The sequence below is a fragment of the Barbus barbus genome (assembly GCF_936440315.1).
Source record: "Barbus barbus genome assembly, chromosome: 6".
Taxonomy (NCBI): domain Eukaryota; kingdom Metazoa; phylum Chordata; class Actinopteri; order Cypriniformes; family Cyprinidae; genus Barbus; species Barbus barbus.
Window position 1 is genome coordinate 13,178,291 of NC_136734.1, and position 20,696 is coordinate 13,198,986.

Sequence of the window (20,696 nt, forward strand, 5' to 3'; positions counted from 1 at the left end):
GCCCCATTGACTACACAGGTGATCAATTATTGCCGAGAGCGTCTTTAACGCACCCTCCACATGTAATTACAGCAGCGATGTCTGAGGGAGATGCGGTGGGTAATCAATAGGCGCTTGCCTCTTCACTCGCGCGCAGACGCACGCGCGCACGCACACCGTCTCGCTTGTTTTCTTGCCCAGCGCTGGATGTGAGACGTCAGCGTCACCGCCGCAGCCCGTAGACACACGCAGCCCGCGGCCACGCGTTTCTCCACCGCGTCTGGAAGAAGCGAAGCCCGGATAGCGCAACATATTGGCACGCCAACATTTCCCCGCTGCGTTATCACCTTTCTGCGAAGACCAGATAAGGCCACTCCATGACAGTCTCGCGTCGCGCACAACGTCTTTGCGCATCCCACAGCAGCGGCGTCTCATCTCGGAATTGCTGAAAATACTACAAGACATTACACAACGCTGAACGCACCGCGTTAGTCCTGCCATGACCGCAGGGGTTCGTGGAATGTCTCGCTTGGGGCTGTGTGGGCTTTTATTCGGGCTGCTGAGGCTCAGCTCGGCTTGTCCTGGGTCGTGCTTTTGCAATGCCTCGAGGATCTCGTGTATCGATCCAGAACCAGGGATCGAGGATTTCCCTGTCTTGGTGCCGGAGTCTGACATGGAAAACATCACGGAGATGTAAGTGGAGTGTTTTAGCGGCGAAATGAACCGGGAGACCTGCTCCAGCATCACGGATGCGTGAAAAAAAAAAAACATGCGCGCGCGTGTGTGTGTGTATGTGTGTGTGTGGGTAGATTCCTCAAATCGTCGAGGGACAAAATAAGTTTAGTGCACTGCTGTACCATGACATGCCCGTTTCCGTTATGAGCGTCTGTGATCATTGCGTATGAGCTCGTGGCATCAAGCAAGACCATCGCATGTAAGGGGTGGGGGCCTCGGTAAATAAGCAATAAGTTGGCAAGAGAGCACATCTAAAGGGTTGTCTTTTGATAAAGATGGTCACTTAGAGGAAAATTTTGTGCAGCTGCTGGCTCACCTCAGCTGACTTTCTGTAAAAAAAAAAAGACAGCGCTATCGCCTTACACTTGAATCTATAAATTGACCACATAACGCGATTAGATACATATCGGTGAAGATACAGCGTCCGCTTCATCGAGGTTTATCGGTGCTGATCTGATCTGCGCTGACAGACGAGCCGACCTGAGACACAGTCAAATGACTTGGTCTTGGGGGAAATATGCTTTTAGGCCTGCCGCGATGGATACGCTAATAAACTGCTGTTATTTACAAATGAAATTAAGCTTTACGCGCACGTTATTACATGAATTGTTGTGTATAGGTTAGTTGGGGAGTAGTCTAACGTGTCCGCAGAGCAATAGGCATCGGCGCCTACGCAAATATGTCACTCCGTTTCCACGACAACGGCTCACTGGACCCACTTCAGGCATGTGCGCGCTGTAGTGAAGTCATGGCTTTCTCACGCGCATCTTTGTTAACTTGTTCATATGATGACGGTTTGATAAATGAATGTCGTATTACGATGTTTTAGCCATTGCTGAAAATACGGTCTGTTTATATTGAGTGCTATTCAAATTTTGGTCCATGTTTTCTCACGCCAGTGCGGATTGAAAACAGCTCGGCTTGATTGTATTTGTTAGTTAAATGATACGTTCATATAATATTACTGAAACTCTAAATAGAAAGTACTGTGGTATTCTTTGTAGTAAAGGCCGCGGTACATGAATTTCAATACCATGATGTACCTACTTCGTTGTTGTTGTAAGGGCAGGTTTTGTTTTTGACAAGGTACCATGCTAGTATTATCTGAACTAAGTAGAATAACGTTTAAAACCTATTTAATCAATTCCTGTTTATTCAGCAAGAAGTTGATCAAAAGTGACAATAAAAACTATATTTCTATTCACTGAACTTTATTCATCAAAATTACCACAAAAGGACTGAGCAGCACAACTGTTTTCAACACTGATAATAATAATAATAATAATAATAAAAACTTCAATTTAGCATTAGAATGATTTCTGAAGGATCATGTGACACTGAAGATTGGAATAATTACAGCTGGAAATTCAGCTTTTTGCCTTTGCAACTGTGGATGGTAGTGTATCATAGTACCACAATGCCACTGTGTTTATGAATCTAATGTGCCTAATCATTCCTTTCAATTCCACAGATACATCTCAAATCAAAAAAGGCTACTTACAATCAATGAGGACCATATGAAGTACTACTCAAATCTCAGGAATTTGTGAGTATCTGAAATTTTCATGCCAAATGTTAATGAAACAGCAGAACTTATGTGAGCATATGTTGTCTCACACAGAACAGTGACCAATACTCACCTGACATATGTATCTACGATGGCCTTCTTCAACAATTCCAAACTTCAATATCTGTGAGTTCTTTTATTTTTTTGATCATTTGTTATAACATTTTGTGAAATTATAAAGAAAATGTTCTATACTGTTATTCTTTATTTTTAATTAATTATTTTTCTACTCTCTATCTGTAGGAATCTCAGAGACAATAACTTATCAACACTGTCTTGGAGGGCACTTCGTAATTCAAACTTGTCGACTTTGTACGATTTTTTTTTTTTATAAGAAAAACAAAACATACAAAACAAAACTGTATGTACAGTGCTCTGTTTGTACACCATACAAAGAAAGCACCTTTCTGTTCCTGAAGTCTGTTTGGGTTTGCTTTAGGTTGCTCTCCGGGAACCCTTTGCAATGTGAATGTAAGAACATCTGGATCAAAGTCTGGTTGGATGACAGTGAGAGAGAGGGGCTGCAGTGTCTACAGGAAGGAGGAAGAGCAAAAGCCCTCTATAGACTCACACTTCCTTCATGTGGTAATGAAACCCAATGCAGTTTTAAGTTGCACAGATTGTGGTAATAAATATATAAAAAAAATCATCCTCACAAACATGTAAATTCTGTCATTATTTCAGAGTATCCACGTGTCGAGGTCATCCCTGCTGTTGTCAGTCAAATGGCAGGAAGTGATGCCACAGTGATGTGTAGTGTGTCAGGAGCCCCGACCCCTGAGCTCTCCTGGAGCTTAAACTCCAGTGATCACCCTCCTCTCTCAACCAGCCTTGAGGTAACACCCTGTTTTAAGTATAAAGCTAGTTCAGAATAGCATGCTAATGTAGTGCTCTTACTCTTTCTGTAGACAGAATGCAAGTTAAATAGAATGTTATTAGATATGTAGAATATGTGGTTGACCTGCTACATTTGCTGAGATATACAGTATTATAAAACAAGTATGGAATATTGTATCCCACAACAATGCAGTTTACTAAACATTCCATACAGGATTCATTTTCGGAAAGCACAAAAGATATTTTAATGAAATCTAAAAAAAAAAAAAGTCTTTCCATTTAAAGTCCATTCCAGCAAAACCATGATTAGGAAGTTTATAAAGTGATAAAGAATAAAATAAATCCATATGAATCAAGTGGTTTAATCCAAGTTTTCTGAAGAGAGAGGCACAATTGCTTCATACGATAAGCAGATGTAATATATCCTTTTATTCATATATACACATTCTGTCAGGGAATAGGCTGGATTCAGATGCGGGTACAACAGAGGCTTTATTGAACAGAAAATAACGAGCGTGGAGCGCTCCCGGAGACAGCTTGCGTGGATCAGGAATTCCTACCGCACCGAAGGGTGGATAGCGGCGGCTGGAGCGTGCCTCAACTGAGCTGGCAGAGACCCGGGTACGGCGGCAGCCGGAGAGAGTCCACGGATAACTTGAATGCACACAGATAGAAGCAGGATAACACACTAGCAGCTACGAGCACTGGAGCCTGAACGGGACAAGACAAGACAGGTAAGCGATACACAATCAAGACAGTCAGAGCAGTGGGAAATACCATAACAGTCCGACAAAAGACAGAGTAACAAGGGGAGCTATAACGGGGAAGCTAATGAGATGACTAGAACCTGGTGTGAATGCAAGATGAGCTAACGAGCAGAGAAACAAGGAGGGCGGGGAAACAATCACGCTGACAATGCGCACGTGGCGAGCTGTCAAAACAATGCCACGTGCACAACACATGAACACAGAGACAGCAAAGAACAGGTGATCAGACCCGAGACCCGACAGTACCCCCCCTCCCAGGGGCGCCACCGGGCGCCCCAGGAGGAGGCCTACCTCGTCGCCGACGGAAGTCCTCGATCAACGAACGGTCCAAAACGTCCCGGGACGGCACCCAGCATCTCTCCTCTGGACCATAACCCTCCCAGTCCACGAGATACTGAAACCCTCTTCCGCGGCGCCGCTCGTCTAGTAATCTCCTAACCGTATAGGTAGGGGAGCCATCCACAAGACGAGGGGGCGGGGGGGTGGGGCGATCGCCATCAGGGTTAAGGGGTGAAGAAAACACAGGTTTAACCCTAGAGACATGAAACACAGGGTGAACCCGACCAAGTGCGGGAGGGAGCTTGAGCCTGATAGCCACCGGATTAACCACCTTGGTGATTCGGTACGGCCCAATGAATCTGGGTGCCAGCTTGCGAGAAGGCGCCCGGAGAGGCAGATCCTTGGTAGAAAGCCATACCCGTTGACCGCACACATAGGTAGGAGGAGAGGACCGGCGGCGATCGGCTGCTGCCTTGGTTCGTCCAGAGGTTCGGACCAAAACCCTTCTGACTTTCTCCCAGGTGCGGCGGCAGCGCTGAACGAAAGCCAGAGCGGACGGAACCGCAGCATCGGGTTCCTGTGATGGGAACAGAGGCGGTTTATAACCCACAGAGCACTCAAAAGGGGACATACCTGAAGCCGCCACTGGAAGGGAGTTACGAGCATATTCTATCCAGGAGAGCTGTTGGCACCAGGAACTCGGATTGTTGGATGTCAGACAGCGGAGCATTCTTTCGAGATCCTGGTTGGCCCGCTCGCATTGCCCATTGGTCTGAGGATGGAAACCAGAAGACAGACTCGCAGAGGCCCCGATCTGTCTACAAAACTCTCTCCAAAACCGGGAGGCGAACTGAGGACCCCTATCTGAGACCACGTCAACCGGCAATCCGTGGAGCCGGAAGACGTGGTCCACGATCAGTTGGGCGGTCTCCCGGGCGGAGGGCAATTTGGGCAGGGGAATAAAATGAACCGCCTTGGAAAAGCGATCCACCACAGTGAGAATCACAGTGTTACCCTTCGATGGGGGAAGCCCAGAGACAAAATCGAGGGCTATGTGTGACCATGGGCGGGAAGGGACGGGAAGGGGATGGAGCAGACCATCAGGAGGGCGATTCACCGGCTTACATTGGGCGCATGTGGGGCAGGCCAACACAAACTGTCTGACATCTGCGGCCAGTGTGGGCCACCAGAAGCGTTGACGGATGGCAAACAACGTTCTCCGAATCCCTGGATGGCAGACCAGCCTGGACGTATGACCCCACTGAAGGACCTCAGGGCGCAGCGCAGCCGGCACCGGCAACCTACCCGCCGGGCACCCTCCTGGCACTTGCACCCCTCGACCGGCCTCCTCTACTCGCCGCTCGATACCCCAAGAAAGAGCCCCGACCACCACCCCATCAGGAAGGATGGCTTCGGCCGTAAGCTCCCCCTCTGGGGGCCCGAACAGGCGCGACAGAGCGTCGGGCTTGACATTTTTGGACCCCGGCCGGTATGAGAGGGTGAAGTTAAATCGGCCAAAGAAGAGCGCCCAGCGGGCCTGACGCGAGCTCAGCCTCTTGGCCGAACGGATGTATTCAAGATTCTTATGATCCGTCCAGACCAAGAAGGGCTGCGCCGACCCCTCCAACCAGTGACGCCACTCACCCAAGGCCAATCGCACCGCCAGCAGTTCTCTATTGCCGATGTCGTAGTTACGTTCTGCAGGGCTGAGGCGGCGAGAGAAAAATGCACACGGGTGCACCTTCCCGTCACGGAGGGAGCGCTGAGATAGAACTGCGCCAACCCCGACATCCGACGCGTCAACCTCGACAATGAACTGGGATTCAGGATCTGGAACCAACAGAACAGGTGCAGAGACAAAACGGGACTTCAACGTGTCAAAGGCTACCTGCGCATCCTGGTTCCACCTGAAGGAAGTCTTGGTGGAGGTCAAGGCCGTGAGAGGTGAAGCAATCTGCCCAAAGTTCCTGATGTAGCGCCGATAGAAGTTGGCAAAACCCAAGAACCGCTGCAGAGCCTTACGGGAGTCGGGGACTGGCCACTTGGCGACAGCCTCTATCTTAGCAGGGTCAGGTTTGATCCCCCTGGTAGAAATGATATGGCCAAGGAACGTAACTGACTCGGCGTGGAATTCGCACTTCTCCGCCTTGACGAACAACTGGTTCTCTAACAGACGCTGGAGGACCCGTCTAACGTGCTGAGTGTGTAATTGGAGAGAAGGGGAGAAAATCAGAATATCATCCAAATACACAAAGACGAACTGATTAATCATGTCACCCAGAACGCTATTGACGAGACCCTGGAAAACGGCTGGAGCATTGGTAAGACCGAACGGAAGAACCAAATACTCGTAGTGCCCCGAGGGGGTGTTGAATGCCGTCTTCCACTCATCCCCCTCCCGAATGCGCACCAGATGGTAGGCATTGCGGAGGTCTAATTTGGTGAAGACCCGGGCTCCCTGCAACAATTCAAAGGCAGAAGACATAAGGGGTAGGGGGTACCTATTCTTTACCGTAATGTCATTCAAACCTCTGTAATCGATACAAGGGCGTAGGGAGCCGTCCTTCTTCTGAACGAAGAAAAATCCAGCACCGGCGGGAGAGGAGGAATGGCGGATGAGCCCAGCCTGGAGTGATTCATGAATATACCTGTCCATGGCCTCTCTTTCAGGGCCAGAAAGGGAATATAGACGACCCTTGGGCGGAGAAGTACCCGGGAGAAGGTCTATGGCGCAGTCGTAGGGACGATGCGGAGGTAGCGAGGTGGCCCGGGACCTACTGAAAACCGCACGCAGATCGCCATACTCCGCCGGGACACCGGTCAAGTCAGAGGGATCCACCTGTGAAACACAAGACACAGAAACAGCAGGAAAAGCAGCACCCAAACATGACACATGACAAGACTGACTCCAGGCTAAAATAGAGCTATTGACCCAATCAATATGTGGGTTGTGTTTCAGCAACCATGGATGTCCTAAAATTAACGGGGCCTTGGGGGAGTCAATAATTAACAGTTCAATCTGTTCATAATGGTTGCCAGAGAGGGAAAGGCTTACGCATGGTGTGACGTGGGTGATCGTGGTGAGGGGACTGCCTGCTAATGACCACGCCGTAATGGGCTTGGCCAGGGGAATGGTCGGGATGTTCCACTCCAGAGCCGAGGCAGAATCCAGGAAATTCCCCTCAGCCCCTGAATCCAGAAGGGCGTGGCCGGAGTGAGAACCTCCCTGGAATGAGAGTAGAAATGGAAGCTGAGTGTGTGTAGTGGGAGAGTTTGAACAGGGAAAGGCGCCCACCAGGACTCTCCGCTTCACTGGTGGGCCTTGGCTTTTAACGGGCATTGAAGTACGAAGTGGCCACCCTTGCCGCAGTACAGGCATAATCCTTGAGCAAGACGCTCCTGTCTCTGCTGCGGCGTAAGCCGTAGGCGACCTAATTGCATGGGCTCAACCTCAGCTGACTGAGGACTCGCTGCATCGAACGAAGAGGACTCCAGGTGGCGCCACGGTGTGGTGGGTAGACGACGTTGGCGGCGACGGTCGAGACGGGACTCCACCCGGAGCGCGAGATTAATCACGTTATCCAGCCCTCGAGGGAGATCCACAGCAGCTAGTTCGTCGGCGATGGCAAAATTCAGACCCTCGAGAAAACGCGCGCGCAGCGCGCCCTCATTCCAGCCGCACGCTGCCGCTAGAGTCTGAAACTGTATGGCATAGTCGGTGACAGAGCATTTCCTCTGGGACAATGAAGATAGCTGAGCCGCCGCCTCATCTCCCTGGGCTGATCGGTCAAACAGCTTCGCCATCTCCTGACGAAACTCCGCAAAAGAAGCACAGCAGGAAGCCCGCGATCTCCACACGGCAATTCCCCATTCGCGGGCGCGACCCGAGAGAAGAGTGAGGACGTAAGCGACCTTCGCCTCCTCAGTGGCGTAACGGCGAGGCTGCAGTGAAAATACCAGTGAACACTGGGAGAGAAAGGCTTGACAGGCGTTGGGATCGCCATCGTAAACCGGTGGATTATTGGCATGGGGTTCAGGCTCCAGAGGAGTAACAGCGCGGAGTACGGGACCCCGGTCAGCCGCCTCTCGCTGAAGATCATCGACCCGCGTGAGGAGCTCAGCGACTCGGGCATTGAGAGCGTCAACCTCCTGCGCTGTGGCGTTGAGCTGTGTATCATGTTGCCCCAGTAAAACCCCTTGCTGCACGAGGGCGGAACGAAGCGGATCCGATCCCGCTGAATCCATCGTTGGTCGGACTGTTCTGTCAGGGAATAGGCTGGATTCAGATGCGGGTACAACAGAGGCTTTATTGAACAGAAAATAACGAGCGTGGAGCGCTCCCGGAGACAGCTTGCGTGGATCAGGAATTCCTACCGCACCGAAGGGTGGATAGCGGCGGCTGGAGCGTGCCTCAACTGAGCTGGCAGAGACCCGGGTACGGCGGCAGCCGGAGAGAGTCCACGGATAACTTGAATGCACACAGATAGAAGCAGGATAACACACTAGCAGCTACGAGCACTGGAGCCTGAACGGGACAAGACAAGACAGGTAAGCGATACACAATCAAGACAGTCAGAGCAGTGGGAAATACCATAACAGTCCGACAAAAGACAGAGTAACAAGGGGAGCTATAACGGGGAAGCTAATGAGATGACTAGAACCTGGTGTGAATGCAAGATGAGCTAACGAGCAGAGAAACAAGGAGGGCGGGGAAACAATCACGCTGACAATGCGCACGTGGCGAGCTGTCAAAACAATGCCACGTGCACAACACATGAACACAGAGACAGCAAAGAACAGGTGATCAGACCCGAGACCCGACACATTCATTAACTTCTGTTGCCTTCACTTTAGACCACATGAGACCTGTTCGATGTTCTCTATGTATGTTTATGTGTGAATAAATACCTAAATTTAAAGTTTATCATAAAGCAATCATGTCTCTTGAGAAGATTATTAACTGCTTCATAATAGTATTGGATTAAACTGCTTGATTCATTATAATATGTGACCCTGGACCACAAAACCAGTCTTAAGTCGCTGGGGAATATTTGTAGCAATAGCCAAAAATCCACTGTATGGGTCAAAATTATAGATTTTTCTTTTATGCCAAAAATCATTAGGACAGTAAATAAAGATCATGTTCCATGAAGATATTTTGTAAATCTCCTACTGTAAATATATCAAAACTTATTTTTTGTTTAGTAATATGCATTGCTAAGAACTTCATTTGGACAACTTTAAAGGTGATTTTCTCAATATTTAGATTTTTTTTGCACCCTCAGATTCCAGATTTTCAAATAGTTGTATTTCGGCCAAATATTGTCCTATCCTAACAAAACATACATCAGTGGAAAGCTTATGTATTCAGCTTTCATATTATGTATAAATCTCAATTTCGGAAAATTGACCCTTGTGACAGGTTTTGTGGTCCAGGGTCACATATTTTTATGAACTTTTTGAATTATGAAAGGTTTGGTTAAATGCACTTTCAAATGAGGGACAGAAATCTCTCAGGATTCATTAGAAATATCTTTGTGATTCAGAGATAAAAGAAAGTCTTATGGGTTTAGAAGGACATGACAGCGAGTGACTGTTGACAGAATGTTCAGTTTCTCTATTTTGATCATTCTTGAAAAATCCTTTTTTATTGAATTAAAATATAAAATCAATTTTGTGTAATTCAATTTTGTGTATTAAAAAACAAAACTTAACATGCAATGTGATTATGATAGTATTCCATTCTGAACACAGATCTAATATTCCTTGTAGACACATAGCATAGCGAGATCTCCCACAAAATCATAAGTAAACGTAGAACTACAGACAGAATACTAGATACTAGGAAAACAGTGTCTTAACAGACTATGATAGCCCTGTTAATGATAGCCCTATTTACTCTAGTAGGCCTATACATATCTGCCGTCCTCACATCAGTTATAACCTCTCTCCTCCTTATGTCAGTTTTACACATTTAGGACACTTAAACACTTAATCTCTGTAGCATCCTGTAATGTGCTTTCAAATATTATGATTTATCACAGCACTGAAACCACAGATGCTTGACTCTAGCCCGTAAAAGCTTTGTGTTTCCATTAATATTTAAAATGCTCACTATACTACTTACATTGAAGGAGCCTTCACCCGAGGTGAAAACAACAGCCTGTATGACAGATTAAATACACTGATGTGTAGAATGAGAACATGGATTATTTAGCTCTAGTTAATGCCACAATTAAAAAAATAAAAAAATAAATAAATACAATTTTGGCTGTAACAAATTGGAGTATTTTTTGTTAAGTTGATCCAAAGCATAATTTTTTTCAGTGTGCTAGAATATTATATATAATATACTTGTGTGTGGGCTCTTGTGACTTTGGTCAGCAGGCAGTCACTACCCAGAATACCCTGGCAACCACAAAGCACATGCATGCCAAATGTTTAAAATATGTTTAAACATAATCAGATCAGAGTTGTGGTTTCTTTCCCAAAGATTTCTCACAGAATGGAGCTGCAGTCTATTCTGACTCTAAGTGGACTTTCACCTGATGACAACGGCAGAGAGCTCACCTGTAGTGCCGAGAACATTGTGGGCCAGACTGAGGCTTCAGTTCTTCTCAATATTCTTTGTAAGAACTCACGTTGTGTTGTGTGGATTTGCTTTGCATTGCTTTGACAGAATGAGCCCCAAGTTAAGGTTCGTTCCAGTCCTCTGTAACAGAAGGCCTTGAGTTCAAATGGTGGGCCATGACCTGTAGTGGACAAAGTCCTGAACTTGTTTTAAAGATACCCTGATGAAATATTACTCCATACTTACATACTTATAAATGTATAAGTACTGCTTTTGAATTTTCGTCTTGAGTAAAAGTACTGATCTGTAAGAACTACATATTATTATTATATATTTTTTTGCAATTTAATGTGCTTCTACTCAAAAAACCTATTTTAAGAGAGAGGGGTCTAATGTCTCAGTCACTCAGATATAATAGACCTAAAATAGATTAGAGCTCAGTCTGACATTATTATTAATTATTAGTAGTCAGCACACTGGAGGATCATAATACTCTCTGTTCCTGGCTTATTTTGAATCGCATAAGACCAGTACAGTGATCTGTTAACTTTTTAGACTTGCTCAGACCAGATCATTAAATCTGAGTTAAATGATGCAATTGCATTAATTGCAAACTTTGAACCAGTTCAACTGAATGATAAAAAAAAAAAAAAACATCAATGATTCACTCGTTCAGTGATTGGACATCACTACTGGATCTATCAAATTCTTAACTTAAAAATAACTAGGAATGGCATGTATTTTTCTGAAATTAAGTGGAGTAAAAAGTCAAGACATTATGCTATAGAATTCAGTAAAGTAAAACTCTGGGGGGGAAAAAGATAGTTTAAAAATATGCATTAGTACTAAGTATAAAATTATTTGTTACTGTCCACCACTGATCTCACAACCCACCCCAAAAAGAATTTATAATCCACATAATCATGAATCAGTAGGGTATTAAAGGCTGTGTATCCTATGAATCTTATTGTATTTTAGTGCAAATCTATCTGTCACTTGAGTGAAGCAATCCAAATTTGGCAGATTCCAACATGGAAAGACAGTTTGACATCCTCATCTTTAAATAAAATGAATGAAGACAAATATGAAGATAAAATGAAGATAAATTTTTATTTAATGTATTTTACCAAGTGTGTTTATCAACTTATAAAAGTCCAAAGATTTTCTCTGCAATTGTGTGAGAGGTACCCAGAGTGTGTAGTCCCCTTGGAGCATGATACATGTTCAAATAAACACTTAAAAGTCAGCCAGTTTCCAAAAAACAACAACTTTTTCCATAAAAAAGTAATAATGTAACATAATTAGATACTTTTTTAAGAGTTATGCATATACAGTATAACAGGTTACTTGGTAAGCTGTCCCAACACGGCTGATGACCATGTACAACCCAAATCTTGAAATTCTTGAAATGTTGGGACATTTTTTAAATTAGAATAAAATGAAAACTAAAAGAATTTCAAATCACATGAGCCAATATTTTATTCACAATAGAACATAGATAACATAACAAATGTTTAAACTCAGAAATTTTACAGTGTTATGCACAAAATGAGCTCATTTCAAATTTGATGCCTGCTACAGGTCTCAAAATAGTTGGGATGGGGGCATGTTTACCATGGTGTAGCATCTCCTCTTCTTTTCAAAACAGTTTGAAGACGTCTTGGCTTCGAGGTAATGAGTTTCTGGAGTTTTGGTGTTGGAATTGCCTGATATAGGTTTCCAGCTGCTGAAGAGTTTGTGGTCGTCTTCGACGACATACCATATGCACTTATGCACCCCCATACCATCAGAGATGCTGGCTTTTGAACTGAACGCTGATGACACGCTGGAAGGTCTCCCTCCTCTTTAGCCCGGAGGACACAGCGTCCGTGATTTCCAACAAGAACGTCAAATTTGGACTCGTCTGACCATAGGACACTTTTCCACTTTGAAACAGTCCATTTTAAATGAGCTTTGGACCACAGGACATGACAGTGCTTCTGGACCGTGCTCACATATGGCTTTCTTTTTTCATGATAGAGCTGTAGTTGGCATCTGCAAATGGCACAGCGGATTGTGTTTACCGACAGTGGTTTCTGGAATTATTTCTGGGCCCATTTAGTAATGTCAATGACAGAATCATGCCGACGAGTGTCGTCTGAGGGCCTGAAGACCACGGGCATCCAACTAAGTTCTTTGGCCTTGTCCCTTAAGCACAGAGATTTCTCCAGTTTCTCTGAATCTTTTGATAATGTTATGCACTGTAGATGATGATATTTGCAGAGCCTTTGCAATTTGACGTTGAGGAACGTTGTTTTTTAAAGCTTTTTATGCACTCTTTCACAGATTGAAGAGCCTCTGCCCATCTTTACTTCTGAGAGACTCTGCCTCTCTAAGACATCCCTTTTATAGCTAATCATGTTACCGACCTGATGTCAGTTAACTTAATTAGTTGCTAGATGTTCTCCCAGCTGAATCTTTTAACAATTTCTTGCTTTTTCAGCCCTTTGTTGCCCCTGTGCCAACTTTTTTGAGCCCTGTAGCAGACATCAAATTTGAAATGAGCTCATTTAATGGATAAAAGTGTAAAACATTTGTTATGTTCTATTGTGAATAAAATATTGGCTCATGTAATTTGAGTCTTTTAGTTTTCATTTTATTCTAATTAAAAAAACATCCCAACATTTCTGGAATTCAGGTTGTATTAGAAATCTAGAACATGTTATGTTCCCATGCATAGGATATTGCTATTGTTAGATTACTGAATTGAACAAATCTGGTTTGTATTTACCAACATTATCATGAAAATATACAACTCTGCTCTATATTATTGTTGAATTGTCGTATGGAATTCTTCCATAAGCGAGGGGTCTAGAATGTCGTCTCTGGGAACCCACGATCTTTCTTCTGGACCGTAACCTTCCCAGTCAACCAAATACTCCAGGCGGCCACCACGACGCTGGGAGTCCAGGATCTCCTTCACCTTATACACCGTGCCGTCCTCCAGAATCAGTGGGAGAGGGGGTTCCTCGCTCGGACCAGGCTCTGTGGAAGGAGAGACAGGTGAGTGATAAGGCTTAAGAAAGGACACGTGAAATGTGGGGTGGATACGATATTGTGAGGATAGCTGCAGTTGATAGGTGACTGGGTTGATTTGCCTTATGATGGTGAAGGGACCAACGTATCTGGGACTTAGCTTCTTGCAGGGCAGCCGCAGCTTATTGTCCCGGGTTGACAGCCAGACCTTCTGTCCCGGTTGGTACTGTGGGGTCTCGGACCTCCGAAGGTCTGCTATCATCTTGCGCCTGCGTACTGCTCGCTGGAGCTGATGGTGAGCGTCGTCCCAGACCCTCGCGCTCTCCCGGAACCAGTAGTCAACTGCAGGTACTTCCGATGGCTCCCTGGACCAGGGGAATAAGGGTCGAGTACGCACTGGAATGGAGTGAGTCCAGTAGCAGCTTGACGGAGAGAGTTCTGGGCATACTCGGCCCAGCCAATAAACTGGTTCCAGGAGTCCTGGTGGCCATGGCAGAAGGTTTGCAGGAAGCGGCCGATCTCCTGGATCTTCCTCTCCGTCTGCCCATTCGTCTGTGGATGATAGCCCGATGACAAACTCACGGTCACATCTAGGAGCTTGAAGAAACCCTTCCATACACGGGAGATAAATTGTGGACCATGATCGGATACTATGTCCTCAGGAATGGTGAAATACCTGAAGACATTATTGAAGAGGAGTTCTGCCGTCTCCATGGCTGTGGGAAGACCCTTGAAGGGAATTAGTCTACAGGACTTGGAAAATCTGTCCACAATGACCAGAATGCAGGTTTTTCCATCAGATGCGGGTAGGCCCGTCACGAAGTCCACTCCTAGATGCGACCATGGACGAATGGGCAGAGGGAGGAGTTTGCCTGCTGGTAGGTGACGAGGGCTCTTGGTCATGGCACAGCTAGCGCATCCCTGAACGAACCTTCTCACATCCCTGGCCATGCTGGGCCACCAGTATTGATCCTTCAACAGCGAGAGGATACTGTTGGTCCCTGGGTGGCCAGTGCCCAGAGATTTGTGAGCAGTGCGGATGATGGTAGTGCGTTGCAATCTGGGGATGCACTGCTTGTCTGGAGGGCAGCCCGGCGAAGTGGCAGTGGAGGCATTGGCAGGAGTTGCGGGTCCAGGGTTCCACTGGATGGGGCATGCAAAGATCTTTACTGGGGTTATGGGTTCAGGGGCTGGGTCGATTTCCTCAGGAGGGTGAATACGGGACAAGGCATCTGCTTTGGTGTTCTTTGATCCGGGGCGATATGAAATGGTGAAATCAAAACGGGTGAAGAAGAGAGCCCAACGTGCCTGGCGGGGGTTAAGTCGTTTGACCTCTTTCAGATATTGTAGATTCTTGTGGTCAGACAGGACGGTGAATGAATGTTGAGCACCCTCCAGCCAATGCCTCCATTCCTCTAAGGCGAGCTTGATGGCCAAGAGTTCTCGATTGCCGATGTCATAGTTTCTTTCCGCCAGGCTGAACTTCTCGGAAAAGTTGCTGCTGGGATAGCACGGCTCCTACCCCTGAAGTGGAGGCGTCGACCTCCACAATGAATGGTTTCTGGGGATCTGGATGCATGAGGATAGGAGCGTTGGTGAATGCTACCTTCAGCTTCCCGAATGACTCCGTGGCAGCTGGAGTCCAGGACAGAGACTTGGGCCTGTTTCAGAGCAGATTAGTGAGGGGACTGGTGATGGTGCTATAATCTTGGATGAATCTTCTATAGAAATTTGCAAAACCTAGGAATCTCTGAAGTTCTTTGATTGTGGAGGGCTCCGGCCAGGTTCGGATGGCCTCCACCTTCCCCTCGTCCATTCGGATGCCACCGCTGTCGATGATGTAGCCCAGGAAGTGCACAGATGGTTGGTGAAACGAACATTTCTCAGCCTTAAGGAAGAGATGGAACTTCCTGAGCTGCTGTAAGACCTCTGCAACGTGGTGGCGATGTTCGGCCAAGCTCCGGGAGTAAATGAGAATATCATCTATGTAGACCAAGACGAATCGGTGGAGAAACTCCCTGAGCACCTCGTGCATAAATTCCTGGAATACGGAGGGGGCATTGACTAGGCCATACGGCATCACCCGGTATTCATAGTGCCCGGTGGGCGTCACAAAGGCGGTCTTCCACTCGTCCCCCTCACGTATCCGGATGAGGTTGTATGCGCTGGGGAGGTCTAGCTTCGTGAACACGGTGGCACCACGAAGATGTTCCAGGGCTGCTGGGACGAGAGGAAGGGGGTAGCAAAACTTAACTGTGATCTTGTTCAGAGCCGATAGTCAATACAGGGCCGCAAGCCTCCGTCCTTCTTGGCCACGAAGAAGAAGCTGGAAGCAGCAGGGGAGGTGGACGGACGGATGTAACCCTGTTTTAGCGCCTCGTTGATATACTCCTCCATGGCCTTCTGTTCCGGCAGAGAGAGTGGGCATATCTTTCCCTTGGGCACTGGCTCACCTGGCAAGAGATCGATAGCACAGTCCCATGGCCGATGGGGAGGTAACCTGGAGGCCTTCGTCAGGCTGAACATGTCACTGAATGGGGCATAACAGGTTGGAATGTCAACAGATTGACTCTCAACTGGACTTTCTACAGTGGTGGAATTCACAGGAATCTTGGAAACGACTTGGTGGAGTGGTTGTGGGACTTTCGGGAAGCAACCTGGAAAATATTGATTGCCCCACTTCAGGACCTCCCCGGTGCGCCAGTAGATGTGGTGTTCATGTTAGACAAACCATGGGCGTCTGAGGACAATGTCCGTGTGCGCTCCCTCCAGAATCAGCAGAGTGATGATTTCCTCGTGCAGTTGCCCAAACCTTAGGTGAACCAGGCCAGCACTATACCGGACAGTGGTTCGTCCAATGGGTCTTCCAGTTATCGAATGTATTTGGTAGATGGTTTGGTTTGCAACGGTCGGGAGGTTGAGTTGGCGGCAGAGGCTCCCCGAGATGATGTTACCGGCGGAGCCGGAGTCAAGAAGGGCTTGTACTGGAAGGGAGACATTTGAGGCAGTAAGCAATACTTCAGCTGTGAGTGGCTTCATATTCTGAGAAATAGGTTGAATGGCACTCACTGAGAGTTGCGGGGGACGTACAGGGCAGGCTACTCGAATGTGACCACCATCTCCACAGTATAAACAGAGGCCTTCCTTCAATCGCCTCTGCCGCTCATGATCTGTAAGGTGGGTTCGATCTGTCTGCATTGGTTCTGGGCTGGGTTCTGGAGGGAGACTGACCTCTGGGTGGTGAACGGGAGGAGGACAACGAGCTAGAGATGGTAAGTCGTTGAAACAGGATTGCATGCGTGTGGAGACGTGGATGGATCGTTGAATAAATTTTTCTAATCCACAGGAGTCACCTAAACTGGCGAGTTGCAACCCCAATCTGGGCTCTAGACCATGGCGGTAGGTAGTGATCAATGCTCTCTCGTTCCACCCACTGGCCGCCGCCAGGGTTCTGAATTGCAGGGTGTAATCGAAGATAGAGCTGGTTCCCTGGCGGAGGTGGTAGAGCTGGTCACTAATAGCAGGATCTCCATCTAATCGCCCGAACACTTCACGAAGATGGGTGGTGAAACTCTGGTAAGACTGGGTCACAGGTCCTGACTGAGAGAAGATAGTTTCAGCCCATTGCAATGTTTTACCTGAGAGAAGTGAAACGATGAAGGCGATCTTAGACGTCTCTGTGGGGAACAAATGCGGTTGCATATTGATATTGAGAGAACATTGTAGTAGGAACCCGTTGCACTCCTCAGCCACACCAGAGAAGGGCGCTGGTCTGGCCATGGGACTGTGGATCATGGGTGGTGAAGGAGTCGTGGTTCTGGTGACAGATGTGCTCGGCGGTGATGTTGGAGCAAGAACTCGTCGGAGGTGATCCACGAGCTCCTGAAATGGATCCGGGTTACTCATCTGTACGGTCGGTGTTGGTCCGGTCTTCTGTTACGGAAGCAGACGGACACACGGGAATATATAAAAGGTAAGGTTTATTGTACAATGAGTATGGTCAAGGGATTTCCAGGGTGAGTGACAGCAGTATCGATCTTGAAGAGTGACAATGGTGCTTAGGCTGAACTGCGTGGTTTGTTGACAGGAGCTCGTGGATAGCTTAATGCCACACACCTCAATGTTTCGTCGTGACGTACAGGGACTGACAGACAGGGATCCAGGACACGGAGGACAACACTCTGAGAAAGAATTAGAGGTAATTTCACAGGCAGGGTAGTAACAGGTAAGTATCAGCATATACTTGCGTAGAGTCCACTTCGTTGGAACGAGATCGGACATTTGACTGAGGTGAGGTGTGTGGCTTTATAGTGGCTCTTGATGAGGTGACGATGGTGTTCAGGTGTGCTGATTAGAACTCAGGTGAGGATGTGCGTTGTGATTGGCTGAGGTGAGAGCCTGGCCGGTCTGTGACAGTAGGTTTTCATCAGACTTAATTATGACTTAGTTCCACATTTTAGAATAATAGTGAAGTCATCAAAACTTAAATAATGCAAGCGGTAGCGTGGGAATTATGTAGTGAAAAATGTTAAATCTTGTATTTGAGCTTAAAAGTCGCCACCCTTTGCCCTTTACAGGGGTACTGTTTACAGCTCTGCACACTCTGTGCTTCCCTCAACCAAAATCATGATGCGCATCCTAATTTTAAACTGTATTGAAGGCATCCACATGTATTCTGGACACTTGTTGCCTGTCTTTTTCAATCTGTTCCAAAACATCTATTTTTTGTTTTTAAATATAACTATAGTTTTGAAGAGGAATTGATAGGCATGGAAAGTTGATTCATTCTTCGATTGGTACTGTAAGTAAAACTCACCGAACCTCCAATAATTTCCCCATGAAGTATTGTTTCAGTGGTGGAATGTGTCTGTTTATCAAAGGTGCGATTGACTTCCTAGAATTTGAAATAATGATTCATGTCATTGAGCAGTCGCATCAGAAACATTGTAAGTGATAAATATTACCATAATTTTTCTTTGATTTGTAAGGTTGATGTCTACCAAGTATATTTTGACATTTTGACAAAATAATAGGATTTCAAACTGAATAGGAGGCTGTGGGTCTTTTGACGTGAATGATTAGAGATTAGATGGCTTCCTTTAAGAGAATGGTAGGTTGAAATATTGGATGGTTTTTAAGAGTTCAAGATACATTTGAAAATGTGCCAAATGCTTAAGATTCAGGAAGTTTCCCCTCAAGCTATCACATTAGTCTACTGGGCCCGACAAAACTCACATTGTTGCATAACACTGCTTGAAAAACCTTTCCTACTTAATAGTAAGCTTTGAGCCTTGTAGAATTTACCCGTTTTATTTTGTGTGTTTTTTATTGATATTTGCATAGTTAAAGGAGTAGTTAACACGCTAAGGAAAAAATAAATATTTTAGTTGAGGATTTGGTGAAAATTCAATGAAGATCATTTACTCACCCTCATGTCATTCCAAACCCATATTTTCTGTCTTCCCTGGAACACAAAAGCAAATGTTTAGCAAAAAGTCCAAACTGCTCTTTTTTGTACAACAAAATACCATTCAAATATTTGGATTCAGTAAGATTTTTTTTCATCAATTAATATTCAGCACTTTCAGTCAGCAAAGATGCAATAAACTTTGCTCATTAAAAAGTGGCATTAAAGACTTTTACATTGTTCCAAAAAAAACCCCCACAAAAAACGAGGGTTTTAGGGTTTAAACTTATTTCAAATAACTTTCCTGAAAAAAATCCAAGAATCTTGAAAACGTTTACACAAAATTTTTTAATTAATAGGAAGTCAGTGTTTTACATTCATTTATGAAGGATCAAGTGACAAACCTTGCCATCAGAGGAATACTTTTTTTTATTTTTTATCTTACCAACCCTAAACTTTTGAATGGTAATAGACAGTAAACAGGCTGACAGGCTTGATAAAATATTTTAAATGTCCTGAAGCTGTATGATTCATGCTTGCACAAATTGAAACTTGGCTCATGGCAAACGGCCGTGAGAATCAATGTGAGAAACAGTCACTTTTGACTTGATTGACATCAAACATGGTTCAATGCATCATGAGGAGCAGCTTGGAAATTCTGCTGGAAAATCATATGGTTTTGAACAACAAGAAACAATCTATTCCTTTAACAAAACAGTCTCTTTTTTTACATGTACATAACATTTCTGTATGTTACACTAACATTGTTTCATTTCCACCAATCAGCGACAAACCTTTCAAACCTTTGTTGAAATCCTTTTATCCATTTGCTTTTGGTTATGCGTTGCATGTTTCTTCATGTTGTGTTGTAATATTACAGTAAGCCTCTTTATTTCTTATCATTCTCTTGTATTTCTCACCCTAGAATCCCTTTATGCTGCCCCTTCATCCCATGTGCTGTCAGACGCTTTCCTTTCGTCAAACTACAGTGATTTTTTCCACATTCCTCTCGTTTACTCCTGTGGTATATCCTGTGATTACACTTCCTCTCCTCCTCCCCTCTTTCCTTCTCTCTCGTTCCTCTGCCCCTTCTTCTTTCTCCTGGGTCAGTTCCCCCTACTATCGTGCAGCTGTACCAGCCTGTGAGGAACCAGGACTGGTGCATCCCTTTCACTGTGACGGGCAACCCAAGGCCTGATCTGCACTGGTACCACGAAGGGAAGCTGCTGGAGGAGCAGCAGTACATCAGGACCGAAATCCATGAAATCACGGATACGGAGTACCACGGCTGTCTGCAGCTGGTCATACCCACTCATATCCATAATGGCATTTACACGCTGGTGGCTAGCAATGAGTTCGGAGAGGACAGGGGAAACGTGTCGGCGCACTTCATGCACATACCTGATGTGGACCACTCAGGGACAGGTGGGCTTGGGTTTTCTTGCATCACTCTAAAATGTATGTTTTATTTTATTTAATATTATAAATATTATTTATAATATTTATTATTTATAATATTATTTATAAGCTTATTAATGT

At 45.8% G+C, this 20,696-nt stretch overlaps 1 protein-coding gene and 1 long non-coding RNA gene across 3 annotated transcripts in view; both read left to right on the top strand.

Annotated features, from left to right (window-relative positions):
- Positions 1–20,696, top strand: part of LOC306870868 — a 1,223,475-nt gene that overhangs the window by 843,553 nt on the left and 359,226 nt on the right. The window lies entirely within an intron of this gene.
- LOC306871594 (BDNF/NT-3 growth factors receptor-like) overlaps positions 205–20,696 on the top strand; it is a gene marked incomplete at its 3' end in the record, with an annotated part of 33,023 nt that continues 12,531 nt past the window's right edge. Inside the window, exons 1-8 of the mRNA XM_079419654.1 lie at positions 205–672; positions 2,186–2,260; positions 2,336–2,407; positions 2,525–2,593; positions 2,721–2,866; positions 2,966–3,117; positions 10,658–10,793; positions 20,268–20,582. Of these exons, the coding sequence (XP_079275780.1) occupies positions 479–672; positions 2,186–2,260; positions 2,336–2,407; positions 2,525–2,593; positions 2,721–2,866; positions 2,966–3,117; positions 10,658–10,793; positions 20,268–20,582 (1,159 nt within the window). The 5' untranslated portion in view covers positions 205–478. The remainder of the gene's footprint in view (positions 673–2,185; positions 2,261–2,335; positions 2,408–2,524; positions 2,594–2,720; positions 2,867–2,965; positions 3,118–10,657; positions 10,794–20,267; positions 20,583–20,696) is intronic.